Consider the following 19,512-nt stretch of genomic DNA (forward strand, 5'->3'; position numbering starts at 1 on the left):
CCAATCAGCTGTGCAGGATTTAAAAAAGATTCCCATGGTGCTGGTGGTTCTTTGGCTCTTTGACTTATGTTGATTGGATGTTTGTGGGTTGTAATCAGTCCAATCCTGTCTTCTCCTGATACATGCCTGGATTCCTGCTCTGAGCTGCTTAGCGAAGTTCATCCGCTTGTATTATTTAGAAGTGTGTAACCTGATGATATTGATGATCTACAATGAAACCTGCCTAGATCCTGTGAAAGATCTGCTAAATATTTCGCTACAGTGACATTTAATTATAGTTAATTTAATGTGGAGTATTCTGAAGATCAGTAGCTTTGCTGATGTGCAAATGATGTGCAAATGACCTCTACCCGTTACTGTAGGTCAGAGAATCATATAACTAAAACAACATATACTGTAGTTAAAAAATAACTTTTCAGTTGAGAGACACAAAAGAACAGGACAAACATCTTAAAGGAAAGAACCTTGCAGAACAAGGTTCAGGTGCCCTGAAGATAAAAGCGAACAGAAAAAAACCTAACAAGGGGGGTACTTATGAAAAAAAAAGTGGACGAGAGAAAATAGCGCGTGGCCATCGGGAACCCGGCTGTCGGTGTTTTGACAGTCAAGATCCCGACATCAGGTAAATGCCTGTCGGGATCCCGACTGTCGGGACCCCGTCCGACACCCGATTTAAAATACAAAATAAGTAAATCTACCTGAAGTGGTTAAAGTCATGGGGCTGGGTTACATCCTTTAACATGGGTGTAAGAACTATACACTGAGTGCTGAAAGTCGCGGAACAGCAGTATGTGAAGGTAATGGTAAGTGGCACCACCAAACGGACAGCTTCAAAATGGCCAGACCTGCATCAGTTGTGATTGATGAACACCAGTAAAGTGGCTCATGGCATGGTGACGTGAATTATCAAAGCTCGCAAAAAAATGCCAACTACTACATGCAGAGGACTTAAAACTGAACTTTACCGAGTAGGAGTTGTAGTTAAGGTAGCAAACCACAGAGTGCAGCCTGTGTGGTTCCGCAGAGCAAATGGGACAAATGGCTGCCTGCGCTTTGGAGTCTTCATTTCGACTATAGGGAGGAAAGAGAAAGAATGAATTGCCACGTAAAACACTTCTGCCTAACACAAATACAACAGAGAGAGGAAAAATACGAACAAAAAATAACAAAACAAAAAAAATACATTTCTACATAAAAATAAACAAAAACAGAGAAAAGTTGGAGATATTGAACCAAACAATCCAGAAGGAGCAATAAAGGTTCTATCTTTAGTGTAGTTCATAGGGGACATATATAAAAGTCAAATTAAAAGTTAGCCAAGGTGGCTTTTTCCATGTACAGAAAGCAGGAACCTGTGCAGCCAAGCTAAATCCAACTCTCTATCGGGTCAGTAGTGTTACCAAATCTGGACTTTTTTGGGGTACACACTAATTCAATTTGGCCGACATGTCTCCACTTGGCAGATAACAGATTAGAAGAATTGCTTATACCAGGGATGGGGAACCTTCGGCCCTCCAGCTGTTGTTGAACTACAATTCCCAGCATGCCCTGCAACAGTTTTAGCATGGCCAAATAGCAAAACTGTAGCAGGGCATGCTGGTATGTGTAGATCAACAACAGCTGGAGGGCCGAAGGTTCCCCATCCCTGGCTTATACACTGATATTCACAAGTGTCCTCAATAAATTACCAAAGGAAAACAATTACATGAAATAATAACTGTAACCTGTATAATAGCTGCTCAGAACACGGACCATTGGAGACACAAAAGTAACAGAAAGCGTGGCCCTTTTTATATATACCCCCTTATGTTTTTAGTACTGTACCTCTAGCATAGACCTGGTGCTCTAGGTTAGTCAGACTGGCTGTGCTCCTAGTTCTAAGGTAGGATAGAGGAAGGCCTGACAGACAGGAAAGGAAAAAGTCAGCGAGTACATAACAGTGGGAGTTAGAAGCACATGTAGGAAGGAATTCTGCATTTACGTTGTAGGCGCAGCGGAACAAAGGAAAGCACAACAAAAGCAAGACATAGCTAGAAAGGATTAACCCATTCACATAAAGTCCATAAGCCAGCATGCAACCCACTTGGTCCAATATAGGGAGGGTCAACAGAGGAGCCCATCCATTCCTCAGCAGTCTCCACTGTAGCCTCCTTCTCCTGCTTACAGTAATCCGCCATCCAGGACTCCTTAGTGTTCACATATTGCTCTAGGAGATGCAGAGACAAAGAGTTGCTACAAAGTGCATACAAATATTTGACAGGGTAACTATATTTTGTAACAACTTCTTTTGTGTTCCCTAACTTGGCAATAAGTTAAAATCAGGGCTGAGACAGCCCTATCCTATAAACAGTGCCCTGTTCCTCAGAGCACCAAGGAAAAAACTGTTCTCTGAGGACAGGAAGCGGTATAGGGGGGAGGAGCCACAGGTTTCAGTTCCTGAAAGTTTGTCTCCTTCGTGCCCGGGTTCTCTAGCCGGTACTTGTGTATTATAGCGACGCCCCCGATGAACGTATCGCATCACATGCCATGTACCCGATGGCATGCGATGCGACGCGATTTTGACCCCCTATACGATAAAAAATCGTATAAGCACCCTAAAGGGGGCTTTTGAGCACCCTAATGGGTGCTTACAATGTTAAATGCACCCCCACGCCACCCCCCACTATAAACGTGAACCCGAAGCGTTGTGAGCGCAGCAAGCCCGCGAGGGGCGGCGGTACGCGTCCTATGACCTTTTCATCCCCCCACTATCCACGTCGGCGTGGAGTTGAGAATAGAATAGTGTGGCGAGCGCAGCGAGCCACCAAGCCCGAAGCGTGGCGAGCGCAGCGAGCCCCGCGCGGGGATGCGGATACCTTCACAGGTAAACGCGTCCCGGCGCGGGCTTCACAGGTATCCGCGTGCGCTCGCCACGCTTCGGGCTCGGTGGCTTGCTGCGCTCGCCACACTATTCTATTCTCAATTCCACGCCGACGTGGATAGTGGGGGTATGAAAAGGTCGTAGGACGCGTACCGCCGCCGCTCGCCACGCTTCGGGTTCACGTTTATAGTGGGGGGGGGGGGGGGGTGGCGTGGGGGTGCATTTAACATTGTAAGCACCCATTAGGGTGCTTAACATTGTATAAGCACCCATTAGGGTGCTTATACAATGTTAAATCGCATCGTATGGCATTGTATGCCATGTACAATGGCATACAATTTGAAAATGGTATGCCATCGTACACTATCGAACGATATCGCGTCGCATCGCATACAATCGTATGCGTTATGGTATGCGATGGGCGCCGCCAAAATACACAAGTACCCTCTAGCCCCTTAATATCCACATGTCAGACATTTAATACAATTAGTCAGCATAGAAATCCAAGTGCATAGCAATTAGATAGTAAAATATAGACATTTCTGTAATATTAGGCACCACCTGTGGTGATCTGGAAAACATGAACTGTTAAAAACAAAGAAGACCAGGTCTGGCCACAAAGGTCCTAGACAATACTGTTGATTATAACGTTTTATGTCTCGACTTATTTCCAGTAGGATGTGGAGGTATACTTTGACATTTATAATTAATATAGTAAGGCTCTATTCCCTTCATAACCATAAGAATGTCCTCCAAGAACTGACAGACATTGGACATGTGACCTAGGCATATCATAAGCGCATTTTATTCACCTATTAACATAGAGGTAATATTTATGTCCAATCGTTGTTTGGCCTTCAGATCAAGCTTTAGACGAGACGGGTGAAGGCGGCTGGCTTCCTGTTGCTGCCAGGATATTGAACAAGGCCATGGCTCAATAAATGGCTCCCATCCTTGAATAAAAAATAGTCCATATTAATAAATCAGACATGTGTGAGTTGTGAATCTTGTAAAAGGCGATTTTGAAGCCAAACTGCAACCAATCGAAGGACTGTTAAAATCACAAAAAGATACAATGTTTACGTAAACCCTATAGATCTATAAAGCCGCATAAATGGCAAGCCAAACCTAACTTTCTTCCATCTGAAAAGTATTGCCTTACAAGAAGATGGATTTACATGAATAGAGAAAGAGGGCATAACGACATGGTACTTTACAAGCAAAATTAACATAAGACTTAAACAATTGACAGCTGTCAATCAAATCTGTGTGAATTAATTGATCTGTTGCCTACGTCATCAAGACACATCTATTCCATCTGTACCTACAGAATGTAATCCAAAAGTAGCATAATACCTGAGAGCTCACGGTTGTAGTAGTCGCCAGAGAAGGTGAATTCGGCAGAGCCATCAGGATTGGACACCAAATGTTGGAAAAAATTGAGGCCTTAAATAAAATAACAAAAATGAAGTTAAGGGGAAATTCAGTAATTTACGATAGTGGTTAAGGATAAAGAAACCTACAACATCTGCCCGGGTGTGGTATATCACACTGACAGTCGGGATCCCGACTGCACGGACTCAGACAGCGGGGGGAGCGCAATGAAGCCCCTTGCAGGCACGCTGCGCTCGCCACGCTGCGGGCACAGTGGCTCGCTCTGCTCGCCACATATTCTATTCTCCCTCTATGGGGATCGTGGACCCCCACGAGGGAGAATAGCCGGTGACCATCGGGATCCCGAGTGTCAGGGTTTTTAACCCCTTCCCGACATTTGACGTACATTTACGTCATGGCCGGGAGGTACTTCCCGACACATGGCATAAATGTACGTCATGAGTTTAAACTGTCACTGCGTCTCGAGACGCAGTGACAGAGGGACGATGTCTGCTGTCCCTGACAGCAGACATGTCCCTGCATGCCCAGGGGGGGCTGCGATGCCGCCCCCCCGTCGGCGATCGCTGTGATTGGCTGTTCAGTGTGAACAGCCATTCACAGCGTTTTCCTGTGTTACCAGCGAATCGGACGCTCGGTAACACAGGTGTCAATCACCGCCGGGCGTCAGGGGGCATGAGGGGGTCATCGGTGACGATGACACCTCACCCCACCCTCACCCCACCTGCCCCCAAGGCTGTGATTGGTCCGTGGGACCCACGGACCAATCACAGCCAAGGCGCGACATTTAAACTGACGGTGACTGCGCTGCAGACGCCATTCCGGTCTGGAATAGCGTGCAGAACGGTCACCGTGCCTGCCTGCCGTGAATACCGACCTGATCCTTGCTAATACTTACCTGATCCTTGCAAATACCTTACCTGATCACCTTATCACTGCTTGTAGCGTGCTGGACGCTTCCTGGATCTGACTTCCTGAGACTTTCTGCTGCTGCTGCAGTGTGATAGATAGATAGAGAGATAGAGAGAGAGAGATAGAGAGAGATAGAGAGAGATAGAGAGAGATAGTGACAGAGAGAGCTATATTTTGTGTCTGCTACCCCCCCTTTTTGGGGGTGCAGGGGTTTTCTATATATAAATAACTGTCAGTGCTGCTGCTGCAGTGTCATACAGTGATAGATAGTGATAGATAGTGATAGATAGTGAGAGGTAGAGAGATAGAGAGATTTGTGTCTGCTACCCCCCCTTTTTGGGGGTGCAGGGGTTTTATTTTATATATATAACTGTCAGTGCTGCTGCTGCAGTGTCATAGAGTGATAGATAGTGAGAGATAGTGAGAGATAGAGAGAGATAGTGACAGAGAGTGATAGAGAGTGTATATTTTGTGTCTGCTACCCCCCCTTTTGTGCTGATCAGTATATCTGTGCTGATCAGCAACTTTTTGGGGGCGCAGAGGTTTTTTTTTTATATATATACCTGTCAGTTGCTGCCAGTTGCACTGTCAGTTGCACCAAAGGTTGTGCACCTGCTGTCCCTCACTGGTAATCAGTGTCGCATCACTGATCACCTTTTTTTTTTTTGTGAGTGCTGTGGGGTCTTTTTTTAATTTTTTTTTTACACACACTGATTTTGTGGGTGTCCTGTGGCCACTGTGCGCCGATCAGTGACGTACATCACTGATCAGCTTTTTCGGCACAGGGTTGATCTATTATTTTTTTTTTTTTGATCAGATTCCTGTTGCCTTTGAGCGCTGTTCAGTGACAGACGTTACTGACCAACATCTGTGCTCAATTTTTGGCGCAGGACCTTTTTTTTTTTTTTTTAACCCCTTCAATTTTTTTATTTTTAACCCCTTCATTTTTTTTTTTTTTTATTGGTATAAAGTATTTTTTTTTTCTGCACTACATACACACTACACACTACATACCCCCCGGGTTGAAATAAAGTTTGTACCCCCCCCTACACTATACACGTGTTGAAACATTTCACTACCAGTAACACAAAAATAAAAATGGCATCCCAAATGTCCTCCCAAATGTCCTCCCAAATGTCCTCCCAGTCATCCAGGAGAATGTATTCAGTGGAGGAGGCATATGCCATGCTTGCCTCTGACTCTGACACAGGCAGTGATGCAAGCGGGGAATTTGAAGGATTCGTCTTAAGCTCCTCTTCCTCCTCTGGTGATGAGGGACCCCCTCAAAGACGCCCCCGTAGATCAGCTGAGATTCCCCCCCCAATAATTGATCTAGTATGGACCCCACCACCAGACAATTTTGAGCCCCAGGTTCCTGAGTTTTTGGCCATGCCAGGAATCCAATTTGATTCCACAGGTCTCAGAGAAATTGACTTTTTCAAATTATTTTTCTCTGATGATTTTATAAATTTAATGGTGGACCAAACTAATTTATATGCCCAGCAGTTTATTGCTCAAAACCCCACGTCATCATTTGCTAGGTGGACCCCTGTAGATGCAGTAGAGATGATGACGTTTTGGGGTCTGGTGTTTCATATGGGCATAGTAAAAAAGCCAGAAATTAGGCAATATTGGAGTACAGATGTTCTGTACAGTACTCCATTTTACCGTATGGCCATGCCCCGGACTCGATTTGAGACAATTCTTAAATTTATACATTACACCGATAATGCACAGTGCCCACCCAGAGATGATCCCACCTTTGACCGGCTATTCAAAGTCAGGCCGGTCATTGATCATTTCAGTGCCAAATTTGAAGAGGTGTACATCCCTGAAAAATTTATTTGTATCGACGAGTCCCTTATACATTTTAAAGGAAGGGTTAAATTCCGCCAGTACCTTCCCAGTAAGAGGGCAAGGTATGGCATAAAAATGTATAAACTGTGTGAAAGCACCTCAGGGTACACCCACAGGTTTAGGGTTTATGAAGGGAAGGATTCAAGAATTCAACCGCCAGAATGCCCCCCCTCCCTCGTAGGTGTTAGTGGGAAAATTGTCTGGGATTTAGTGCACCCCTTCCTGGATAAAGGTTATCACCTCTATGTGGATAACTTTTACACTAGCATCCCCCTGTTTAAGGCCCTTGGTTCAAGAGGTACAGCAGCTTGCGGTACTGTGCGCAAGAACCAAAGAGGCCTCCCAAAAACGCACATTGCCCAAGTAATGAGAAGGGGTGAAAGCAGGGGAATATGCAACGAAAATATGTTGTTGGTCAAATATAAGGACAAGAGGGATGTCCTTATACTGACAACAATTCACGGAGACAGTACCACCTCCGTCCCTGTACGAGGTACCAGTACCCACACCTCAAAACCTAATTGTATCCTGGATTACAATAGGTACATGGGCGGAGTGGATCTTTCAGATCAGGTACTGAAGCCGTACAGTGCCCTGCGGAAAACAAAAATCTGGTACAAGAAGGTGGCCGTGTATATCATCCAGATGGCACTGTATAACGCTTACGTGCTATTCCGTTCTACCGGCCAGAGGGGGACATTTATGCACTTTCAAGAGGAAGTCATAAAGGGCCTAATATTTGGGAACCAGCAGGCAGAGGGCCCCAGTACTTCTAGTACTGGCCCCCGTATTGTACCAGGGCAGCATTTTCCTGATGAAATCCCCTCCACTGGAAAAAAGGGCAGGACACAAAAAAGGTGCAAAGTTTGCTATAAAAAGGGAATAAGAAAGCAAACTATTTTCCAGTGTGACACTTGCCCCGACAAACCCGGCCTATGTATAAAGGAGTGTTTTAAAATATACCACACATCTATGGAATATTAGGTTCATAATTTCACCGTGCTTCGGGGGTCTTGCTAATGCCACATAGCACCCACCATTCATTCCACCAGAATCTGAGCCGCAAAATCCAAAAATCACTCCTTCCCTTCTGAGTCCTGCCATGCACCCAACTGGTATTTTTTGGTCACATGTGAGGCATTGCCGTACTCGGGAGAAATTGGGGCACAGATTTTGGGGTGCTTTTTCTCCTTCATACCTTCTGAAAATGAAAAATTTTGAGCCAGAACTGCATTTTTGTGTAAAAAATGTAATTTTTCATTTTCACTGCCCACTTGTATCAAAATTGGTGAAACCCCTGGGGGTTTTAAATGTACACTATACCCCTAGATGAATTCCCCGAGGGGTGTAGTTTGCAAAATGGGGTCACTTGTGGGGGGGTTCCACTGTATTGGTGCTTGGGGGGTCTTGCTAATGCGACATAGCACCCACCAAAATTCCACCAGAATCTGAGCTGCAAAATCCAAAAATCACTCCTTCCCTTTTGAGTCCTGCCATGCACCCAACTGGTATTTTTTGGTCACATGTGAGGCATTGCCGTACTCGGGAGAAATTGGGGCACAGATTTTGGGGTGCTTTTTCTCCTTCATACCTTCTGAAAATGAAAAATTTTGAGCCAGAACTGCATTTTTGTGTAAAAAATGTAATTTTTCATGTTCACTGCCCACTTGTATCAAAATTGGTGAAACCCCTGGGGGTTTGAAATGTACACTATACCCCTAGATGAATTCCCTGAGGGGTGTAGTTTGCAAAATGGGGTCACTTGTGGGGGGGTTCCACTGTATTGGTGCTTGGGGGGTCTTGCTAATGCGACATAGCACCCACCAAAATTCCACCAGAATCTGAGCTGCAAAATCCAAAAATCACTCCTTCCCTTCTGAGTCCTGCCATGCACCCAAATGGTATTTTTTGGTCACATGTGAGGCATTGCCGTACTCGGGAGAAATTGGGGCACAGATTTTGGGGTGCTTTGTCTCCTTCATACCTTCTGAAAATGAAAAATTTTGAGCCAGAACTGCATTTTTGTGTAAAAAAATGTAATTTTTCATTTTCACTGCCCACTTGTATCAAAATTGGTGAAACCCCTGGGGGTTTGAAATGTACACTATACCCCTAGATGAATTCCCTGAGGGGTGTACTTTGCAAAATGGGGTGACTTGTGGGGGGGTTCCACTGTATTGGTGCAACATAGCACCCACCATTCATTCCACCAAAATCTGTGCTGCAAAATCCAAAAATCACTCCTTCCGTTCTGAGTCCTGCCATGCACCCAACTGGTATTTTTTATCACATGTGAGGCATTGCCGTACTCGGGAGAAATTGGGGCACAGATTTTGGGGTGCTTTTTCTCCTTCATACCTTCTGAAAATGAAAAATTTCGAGCCAGAACTGCATTTTTGTGTAAAAAAATGTAATTTTTCATTTTCACTGCCCACTTGTATCAAAATTGGTGAAACCCCTGGGGGTTTGAAATGTACACTATACCCCTAGATGAATTCCCTGAGGGGTGTAGTTTTCAAAATGGGGTGACTTGTGGGGGGGTTCCACTGTATTGGTGCTTGGGGGGTCTTGCTAATGCGACATAGCACCCACCAAAATTCCACCAGAATCTGAGCCGCAAAATCCAAAAATCACTCCTTCCGTTCTGAGTCCTGCCATGCACCCAACTGGTATTTTTTGGTCACATGTGAGGCATTTCCGTACTCGGGAGAAATTGGGGCACATATTTTGGGGTGCTTTTTCTCCTTCATACCTTCTGAAAATGAAAAATTTTGAGCCAGAACTGCATTTTTGTGTAAAAAAATGTAATTTTTCATTTTCACTGCCCACTTGTATCAAAATTGGTGAAACCCCTGGGGGTTTGAAATGTACACTATACCCCTAGATGAATTCCCTGAGGGGTGTACTTTGCAAAATGGGGTGACTTGTGGGGGGGTTCCACTGTATTGGTGCAACATAGCACCCACCATTCATTCCACCAGAATCTGTGCTGCAAAATCCAAAAATCACTCCTTCCCTTCTGAGTCCTGCCATGCACCCAACTGGTATTTTTTGGTCACATGTGAGGCATTGCCGTACTCGGGAGAAATTGGGGCACAGATTTTGGGGTGCTTTTTCTCCTTCATACCTTGTGAAAATGAAAAATTTTGAGCCAGAACTGCATTTTTGTGTAAAAAAATGTAATTTTTCATTTTCACTGCCCACTTGTATCAAAATTGGTGAAACCCCTGGGGGTTTGAAATGTACACTATACCCCTAGATGAATTCCCTGAGGGGTGTACTTTGCAAAATGGGGTCACTTGTGGGGGGGTTCCACTGTATTGGTGCTTTGGGGGTCTTGCTAATGCGACATAGCACCCACCAAAATTCCACCAGAATCTGAGCTGCAAAATCCAAAAATCACTCCTTCCCTTCTGAGTCCTGCCATGCACCCAACTGGTATTTTTTGGTCACATGTGAGGCATTGCCGTACTCGGGAGAAATTGGGGCACAGATTTTGGGGTGCTTTGTCTCCTTCATACCTTCTGAAAATGACAAATTTGGAGCCAGAACTGCATTTTTGTGTAAAAAAAATAATTTTTCATTTTCACTGCCCAGTTGTACCACAATTGGTGAAACCCCTGGGGGTTTGAAATGTACACTATACCCCTAGATGAATTCCCTGAGGGGTGTAGTTTGCAAAATGGGGTCACTTGTGGGGGGGTTCCTAACTTTTAGCATCTTATGGTGCCTAGAAACCTACATGGTGCCTAAAAAATAATCTCATAAAAAGGAGGCTCCAAGACTTCCGGTTCCGGGTCTGATGGGTGAGGACGCAGCGTGCTGAGCTCCCCAGCCGCCCCAGCCAGCCAGCCGCCCGCCAGCGCTCCACTCCACGCACGAAACCCGGGCACCTGCCGGCAGACGCTCCCAAGAACGCCCTGCACCTAATGAAGAGATTTCTCTCCCCCACGCCAGCTGGAAAGCCCAGACGCCAGCCTTCTCTCCCACCGCGAGTCCAGCCCAAGATGGCCGCCGGCTCACACACACAAGCGCAGCCAGCGCAGTCAGCGTTACAGCAACAACCCCAAATGCTGCCACAGCCACAGCGCAGTCAAGTAAGTGGGGAAGAGACATTTATACCTCAAACCCAGCCTGACTTGTTCACCTCCTCTCCTCCCTTACCCCAGGCTGCAGCTCTAACATATACAGACATGGTGCGGGCTATACAAGATACTATTAACCCCATCCTGGACGCCCACGCTGCTAAGCTGCAGCAGTCTGTCCAAGACATTAAATCACAGCTAAAGCAGATCACTAAAAAGGTCAACATAAACGAGGCACATTTGGGAGAAGCCTTCCAGGACATTCACACACTAAAGGCCACCACTGAGTCCCTACAGAAGTCTGCCTATACAGTACAAAACAAGCTCGACGATTTGGAAAATCGTTCGAGAAGGAACAATTTACGTATCATTGGCCTCCCTGAAACGATCAAAGGTCCAGAATTATACTCCTTTATCACACATACCCTGCCAGAATTGCTACAGGTGGTAGATTCATGCGCGGGCATGATAGTAGAAAGAGCCCATAGGCTGGGACCGATCAGGGAAGACCATTCCAACAGACCTCGGGCAGTAATATTTAAATGCCTCAATTACCAACACAAGGAGGCGCTGTGGTCAGCCTTTAAACAAAATAGGACCCTGCAATGGAATGGGAACAAGTTGCTTATCTTTCAAGATTTCTCGGCAGAGGTGACTCGAGCGAGAAAAGAGTTTTCCCCATTATGCACCAGATTGGTAAAAAATCAAACTAAATTTGCTCTGCTTTACCCCGCAAAACTGCGAATTTTTGCTGGCTCCTCCTACAAAGAATTTAGCACTGTGCATGATGCAGAGGACTTCCTAATGGAACAAGCACAGGCCTCCTTTTCCACAGCCCCCCCAGATGAATAGTTCAAAAAGCATATCCCAGATCTCTGACAGGACTTTGCTGAACTTGCACTATTACTGCTTAATTACAGCACTTGCCTTATTTCCCACGGAATATATTGGGTAGGGGGAGGTGAGACCGAGACTTTCACATTTGCTGGGGGAGTTCTCCCATACATCTTCGCCTGTATCAACAGGAATGGGTCCTCATGCTGCCTGACTTTATCCCAACCCTTCCCCCCCCCCACCCCCCACCCCGGATAGCAGAATTCAACGTACCCCATTGTGGGGAAACCGAGCCCTAAGAATTCCTCTCAGCTATGTCTCTTATGTGGCGAGAAAACCAGACCAAGTGAAGTAAATAACTGGGTTGGAAGAGTGTGACCCCCCCAGCGGGATATAATTGCTCCCAAGCTACTGGGACTTGACTGCCGTAAATGTATACCCCACTCTGGAATTTTTTGGATTCTATTTTGAAGAACTGAGACTGAGTCCGTACAGATTGTGGAAAAGAGTCTACAGCTATCCCTGTCTGAAGCGATAGGTTTGAATCCTCATACCGGATAACTCCTGACCCGATATCCTGCCCCCCCCTGAAACCCTGAAATTAAATACCCTGGGGTGGTCGCTGATGGCGGCCTTCCCATACAATTCAAAATCCAGAGGGGTAGCTATCCTAGTAAAGAAGCAGGCAATCACACAAATTCATTCTACGCTCACAGACCCTGATGGGAGATGGGTGCTAGTGGACGCCACCGTACAGTCAACAAGGTATACTTTTTGTAATGTCTACGCCCCCAATGTATTTTCTAAGCCCTTTTTCCGTAAACTAGTAACGATATTAACCCCCTATATTGATACTTCAATTGTGCTAGCTGGTGATTTTAATACTGTGATATCTAATGTGCTTGATAGAGAATCTTCAGCCCCATCCAGGAGACCCCCCTCGAAACGAGGACTACAATACCTAATGTCTAGCCTCCACCTGACTGATGTGTGGAGGGCTTGTAACCCAATGGATAGAGAATTTACCTGTTTATCTGCTGCACACAACATATTATCACGCATTGATTATGTCCTTCTGTCTACTAGAGCCTTCCCCTTGGTATGCGGCGCAGAAATTGAGACGATATCGGTCTCCGATCATGCGGCAAGCTGGATTGCCCTACACACTACCCTAGATAGAGGCCCATACATCAACTGGCGATTCCCCAGCCACTTGGCAAATTCCTCTAAATTTCAGGCCCTCCTGGAGTCCACATGGATGGATTATAAGCATAACAATCTTACAGCTGAGGCAGACTCTCCCCACCTGTTTTGGCAGGCATCCAAACCGGTCCTCAGTGGAGCCATTATATCGTATTATTCCCATCTCCGTAAGGACCGAGCTAAATTGTATCTTGAAGCCCAAACCACACTTTCAGATAAATACCAGACATACAAGTCTTCCCCCACCTCGATACACAGAGAAGCTTACAACCAAGCTAAAATTGTCTTTGATACCCTTCTGTCCAAAATAGAAACCAAGATGTCATTCCAATCCCAGAGTAAATACCACAGATTTGGAGGAAAATCCAATAGACTAATGACCAATCTGCTTAATGGCCAACACCCCCCGGCTATAGTTACCTCATTGGCGGACGACAATGGTACCCTCCAACACCGTGGCCAAGAGATAGCATCTACCTTTCATAAATTTTATACAAACCTATATACCTCAGTCCCACCAGACCAACAACGCAAAAACACATTCTGGTCCACACTCTCACTCCCAGCTCTAGACCCGGAACATACAGACTCATTACTAGCGGATATCACTGAAGAAGACGTAACTAGAGCCATTGGCCAACTCAAGCCAGGTAAAGCTCCAGGACCAGATGGACTGACCAGTGAATATTACAAGCTTTTAGCCCCAAAACTTGCCCCCCCCTTAGCCGCCTTATTTAATTCTCTACTAAAAGGTGCCCCTCCCCCCCCTTATTTTAATTCAGCCCTTCTAAAGGTTATCCCAAAACCTGGACGCGATCCCACTCAACCTGCCTCTTACCGTCCTATCTCCCTTTTGAATACTGATTATAAACTTTATACTAAGATTATTGCTGACAGGTTGAAATTATTCCTCCCATCCATAATCCACAAAGACCAGACGGGTTTTATCTGGGGCCGTCACTCAGTGTTAAATGTTAGGAAACTGCTCACTGTAATGCAGTGGACTCAGTCTACAAAATCTCCCGACCCTTGTGCCATTCTATCCTTAGATGCCGAAAAGGCCTTCGATATGATCTCATGGGACCACCTGTTTACAACCTTACAGAAATTCAACTTTCCAAGACCATTCATAGACGCCATTAGTAACCTATACGCAAACTCCAATACACAAATACTCACAAATAATTACCTATCCGCGCCCTTCCAGATCCAGCGTGGCACTCGTCAAGGCTGCCCCCTTTCCCCACTCCTTTTTGCCCTAGCCCTGGAACCCTTAGCAGTCCAACTTAGATCCTCCTCCTCATTCACGGGTATTAAAATACGTCATCTGGAAGTCAAACTAAGTATGTTTGCAGACGATATGCTTCTTTTTATTTCAAACCCGCCCAGATCTATACCTGCAGCAATGACAATTATAGAGCACTTTGGATCATTCTCAGGATTTAAAATAAACCAAGACAAATCACATCTCCTCCCTCTGGCGTGGCCTCCCCTATATGCCAAAACACACCCCAGCATGCAACAATTTACAATATGTACTACCCCAATGAAATACTTAGGAATCATGATTCCGCTACATCTAGACTCCTTATATGTTGCCAATTTTAAGACAATCTTACAAAATATTGAGAAACTATTAGACAGATGGATAACCCTTCCCCTTTCATTATATGGGAGGATAACGATTGTTAAAAGTGTCATTTTCCCAAAGATTTCATATATTTTCCAAATGATCCCCTTGGCCCTTTCCAAAAAAGACCTCGCACACTATAATAAAATGGTCACAAAGTTTATTTGGGCAGCGAAAAAACCCAGGATGCCTATGTCCAGACTAGTACTTCCAAAACAAGACGGAGGATTTGCACTCCCAAATGCCCAAGCTTTCTCTCAAGCAGCCCACTTTCGCTACACAACTGACTGGCTTCTTAATAAATCCATATACACAAATGATAACCTGGAAAAGGAACTTTTCCACCCATTCTCACCAGCCGCACTGCTCCATGTATCAAGTAAGGACATCCCCATTGACATCAAAAACAACCTATTATTCAAAGAAACGTATAAAATGTGGATATCAATCCATAAAGGTTTTGGCAGGAACCCAGCTTGCACCCCACATATTACCTTCTGGGGCAATCCCAATTTTGCACCAGGTCTGGAGAATCCGCTGTACTTGGAATGGCGCCAGAAGGGAATATCAGCCACATGCAACGTCTTCGACCCAGGAGGCACAATCTTATCGTTTGCAGATCTAGCAACTAAATTCCAACTCCCTAACACACAATTTTTTATGTACTTGCAGGCACGACATTATGCGCAATCTATTCCCAAGGCTTATGTGACACCTGTTCACCCTGACCCAGTGCTTTCGCTCATAGCCCAACATAATATTCTGGGATACAGGATTAGAAACTTATACCAAGAGCTAATAGTAATTCCGAAAGATAAACTACTCCAAAACCTGGAAAATAGATGGAAAATAGACATCCCTACCATTCCGCCCCTATCAACAATATTCAAAAAACTCCCCACCTCCCTTAAATACCTACAATCAGCCTCTCTCCAGGAGACACACCTCAAATTTCTTAACAGGGCCTATATCTCACAACAACAACGAAGTCACTTTATCCCGGGAGATCTAGGACTATGCCCAAAGTGCAAAATGAGGGGTGCAGACTATTTTCACAACTTCTGGGGATGTGGACATATAAAAATATTTTGGAGAAAACTAGTTACATTCTTAAACACAACTTTCACACTGCAGCTAACATACGACCCACTACCACTCCTCTTTCTCTACTTCAATAACTGGAACTTGGGGCCCAACAAAAAAAAGATTATCTCTCTTATTACCTTAATTCTGGTATTAGCCAAAAAACTAATTCTGACTCATTGGATAGTAAAAACTTCCCCCTCTTTAGCGGAGTTGAAAAACTCCATTCTCAAGACTCTATTCTTTGAGCGTCAAGCAACATTAACTGATATAGAAAAGGGAGTCAGGCGCTTCTATGCCAAATGGGAAACCTATATCCTTACCCTCAATACCGAGGTTCAGACGTCCATACAAAAAGTCTTTGAGAACACTACATGGTTTTTGTTACGACAGATCACTTAGAATATTGAATTATAGGCTATTATGGTAAATTTTTGTTGTCCTGTCGCCCCCTGTCTTGTTTGCCTACCCCTTCCCTTCCTTCCCACCCATATTAAACCCAGATAAGAATTGTATTGTAAGTTGTTTTAATACTATGAGGCTTGAACAAGTAGAAATTTATATTGCTGTATAAAAATTTGACTGACTTGCAGGTATCTCTGCGCTGGTCGTGGATACCTTCTCCTATTAAACCCTAAATGCTAAGTGGCTCGGGAGAATGATATAGAATTTACCCGCTTTGCCGCTAATTCCCAAAACCACACAACTCAATATTGAAATACTTTGAAATTAATGTGATAGTACAATGTAAAGACTAGAACTGAAAAGTAGGAAAAAAAAAAAAAAAAAAAAAAAACTGAAAGAAAACACCAAGTCAGCCAGATGTGATATTCAATGTTTCTTGCCTTTATTTGATTTGTTGTAACATACATTGTTTTGAAATACTTTCAAATAAAATGTGTTTAAAAAAAAAAAAAAAAAAAAGGAGGCTCCAAAATCAAGTAGGTGCTCCTTCTATTATGAAGCCTGTGGTTTGGTCACCGTGCACATTAGGGCCACATATAGGATATTTATGAAAACAAAAGAATTGGGGGAATCAATTTTTAGTCACATTTCTCTAGTAAAATGTACTGTGTTCCTTAGAAAAATGTATTAAAATTGCAAATCTGCAAAAAAAAAGAAATTTTGAAATTTCACCTACACTTTGTTTTAATTCCTGTGAAACACCTAAAGGGTTAACAAACTTCCAAAATGCTGTTTTGAATACTGTGAGGGGTGCAGTTTTTGAAATGGCATCATTTATGGGGGTGTCTCACATACAAGTCCCTCAAAGTCACATCAGAACTGAACTGGTCCCTAAAAAAATCAGTGTTTGAAATTTTCTTGAAAATTTGAGAATTTGCTATTCATATTGTAAGCCTCCTAGTGTCCCAAAAAATTAAAAGGAAGTTGAAATAATGATGTCAACATAAAGTAGACATATGGTCTATGTTAGTTATTCACTATTTTGAGTGGTAAGATTATTTGTCTCACAAGCAGAAAATTTAACATTTTGCAAATCGCTAAATTTTCAATTTTTTCACGATATTTTGGTATTTTTCACAAAAAAACACAGACTGTATCGACCCAAATTTACCACTAATTTGAAGTACAATGTGTCACGAAAAAACAATCTCAAAATCACTGGGATAAGTAAAAGCAAAAAAAAGTTATCCCCACTTAAGTGAGACATGTCAGATTTGAAAAAAAGGGCTCTGTCAGGAACGCAAAAACTGGCTCTGTCAGGAAGGGGTTAATAGTCGGGATTCGGACGTCTGTGTAATGACTTTCGGAATCCCGACTGTCAGCCATCCAGCACCCCATCTGCCCTGCTTTTAGTTTTACAAACACATTTTAACTTCCCTGTTTATGCTGATCCCATGTATTTAACTTCCACTTCTAAACTATTTTGCTTCTTGTTTCAGATATTTCATGCACATAACTTCATCAATAAACCACAATTTCCACGAGCAGACCTCGTTGAGATGTTGGCTCCGGACAGGGAGGTCTGGGGGCGGTAGCAGGAGGAATGCCTAGCTTTTTATGGGCGTCCCCATAAAGACACCGGGCATTTCCGTGGGAACGCAGACATGTCGATGCTTGCTCGGGGCGGGCGGCTGACATCACATGACGACAGCGTCTGCCCACTTTTCGGCGATCTGCAGCCGGAATGATAGTCAGTTCAGACAGACTTTTATTGCCGAAGGGGAGAGAACTAATTTGTTGGTGTGCGATTATCCTGTTCGGACGCATGCAAAGGAATTTATTACTTTTTCTCAGCAGCAGTAGGAATGTGCGCACACTATACATATTACTTGGAGCACAGAGAGCCTAGCTGCCAGGTCAAGAGGTTTATGTTTTAGCAGCCATCAAAGCTGTACAAAGGGCTACACATTTCTAGGTCTGCCATGGAAAACAAAGGGGTTCCAAAGAGCAGGCCTTCCAAATGTGAGGATCAATTTCAGTTCTCTCATCACATAAGTATAAAAAAAACTTTTTTTTGAACCATACATGGCTGACCATATTCCAAGACACGGTTTACAATAAACCTATTACAAATAATGTAAATCTTTTAAGAACAAACACAAACTAAAATCACACATTTATAGAGACACAATGTGCAGCAAATCTACTCACGTAAAAAGGTGACCTCTGCTAAGGGGACATCGCAGTCCATGCAGTCGTCAATGAAACAGATACAAACATTTTCCGCCTTCAGCTCCACTCCAGAGATCCAGCGCAAAGCCCCAGTGCTATTATTGTGCTTACTTGGCTTCAGGGGCTCGGCATTCTTAAATAACCACGTAGCCGCTTTGTTGAGTTGACCTTAGAAAAAGGAGGAAACTGTGAAATGTATGACAAATATACTGAATCCATACTTAATGTAGATTTAAAAAGGTAAATAATGGGATTTATGGTCTTACCCTGTTCAGTGTTCATTCTAGCACCCGCTATCTTTGAAAACCCATGCAGTTCCTCTTCCCTGCCTGGGGTGTCGCTGTCTGCTGTAGTGCTTCTAGCACAGTGTGGTCTGTACATCAGCACTGATATGCAAACCAGACCTCTGCTAGAAACACCACAGCAGACAGCGACACCCCAGGCATGAAACAGGAACTGCATGAGTTTTCAAAAATAGCGGGTGCTAGAATGAACACTACTTGTTAAATCCTTTTCTTCACATACATGGGGGCACAGGGAACACTGGGTATAGTTTGGTGAGGAGTGACTGGGCACCAAATAGTTACAACTTTTTTCCCAGCTTGTTTGGTCTTCCTCTCCAGCATATCCCACCCCTCAGCCAATGGCCAGAAGTTAAGAAGCAAGCCCATGGCAAAAGCAAGAAGATGGAAAACAGGCCCACAGGCACACAATCAAAAGCAAGTAACACAGAGTGGGAACATACAGTAGGAACTAGTGCCAGGTACTTGTGTCAGGGTGGGTGTCTTGTGTCCCCTACGAATGTGAAAAAAATGTATTTAACACAGTAAGACCATCATTTCCAATTTATTCCCCCATCCACTAGGGGGCACAGGGAACACTGGGATGTCCCAAAGCACTCTCTTCATGGGCAAGGATGTTCCTGAGCTGTGCTGAGAACAGTACACCGAAGGCTGCGAAAAGTATCAAATGCATAAAAATGTATATAAGTGTGAGCAGATGACCATAGAGCCACTTTG

The 19,512-nt window shown here is 44.2% G+C and overlaps 1 protein-coding gene across 2 annotated transcripts in view; it reads right to left on the bottom strand.

The window, feature by feature from the left end:
* The window catches only part of VPS13D (vacuolar protein sorting 13 homolog D), a 252,545-nt gene that overhangs the window by 168,751 nt on the left and 64,282 nt on the right, over window positions 1–19,512 (bottom strand). Inside the window, exons 36-41 of one of the 2 annotated variants that reach the window (XM_083163090.1) lie at window positions 18,473–18,661; window positions 4,217–4,306; window positions 3,673–3,813; window positions 2,084–2,206; window positions 1,825–1,899; window positions 966–1,071 (exon numbers count right to left, since the gene is read on the bottom strand). In XM_083163090.1, the coding sequence (XP_083019216.1) occupies window positions 966–1,071; window positions 1,825–1,899; window positions 2,084–2,206; window positions 3,673–3,813; window positions 4,217–4,306; window positions 18,473–18,661 (724 nt within the window). The remainder of the gene's footprint in view (window positions 1–965; window positions 1,072–1,824; window positions 1,900–2,083; window positions 2,207–3,672; window positions 3,814–4,216; window positions 4,307–18,472; window positions 18,662–19,512) is intronic. The other variant, XM_083163091.1, reaches the window with a different exon arrangement.

Source organism: Crinia signifera, chromosome 19, assembly GCF_055691185.1.
Source record: "Crinia signifera chromosome 19, ASM5569118v1, whole genome shotgun sequence".
Lineage (NCBI taxonomy): Eukaryota > Metazoa > Chordata > Amphibia > Anura > Myobatrachidae > Crinia > Crinia signifera.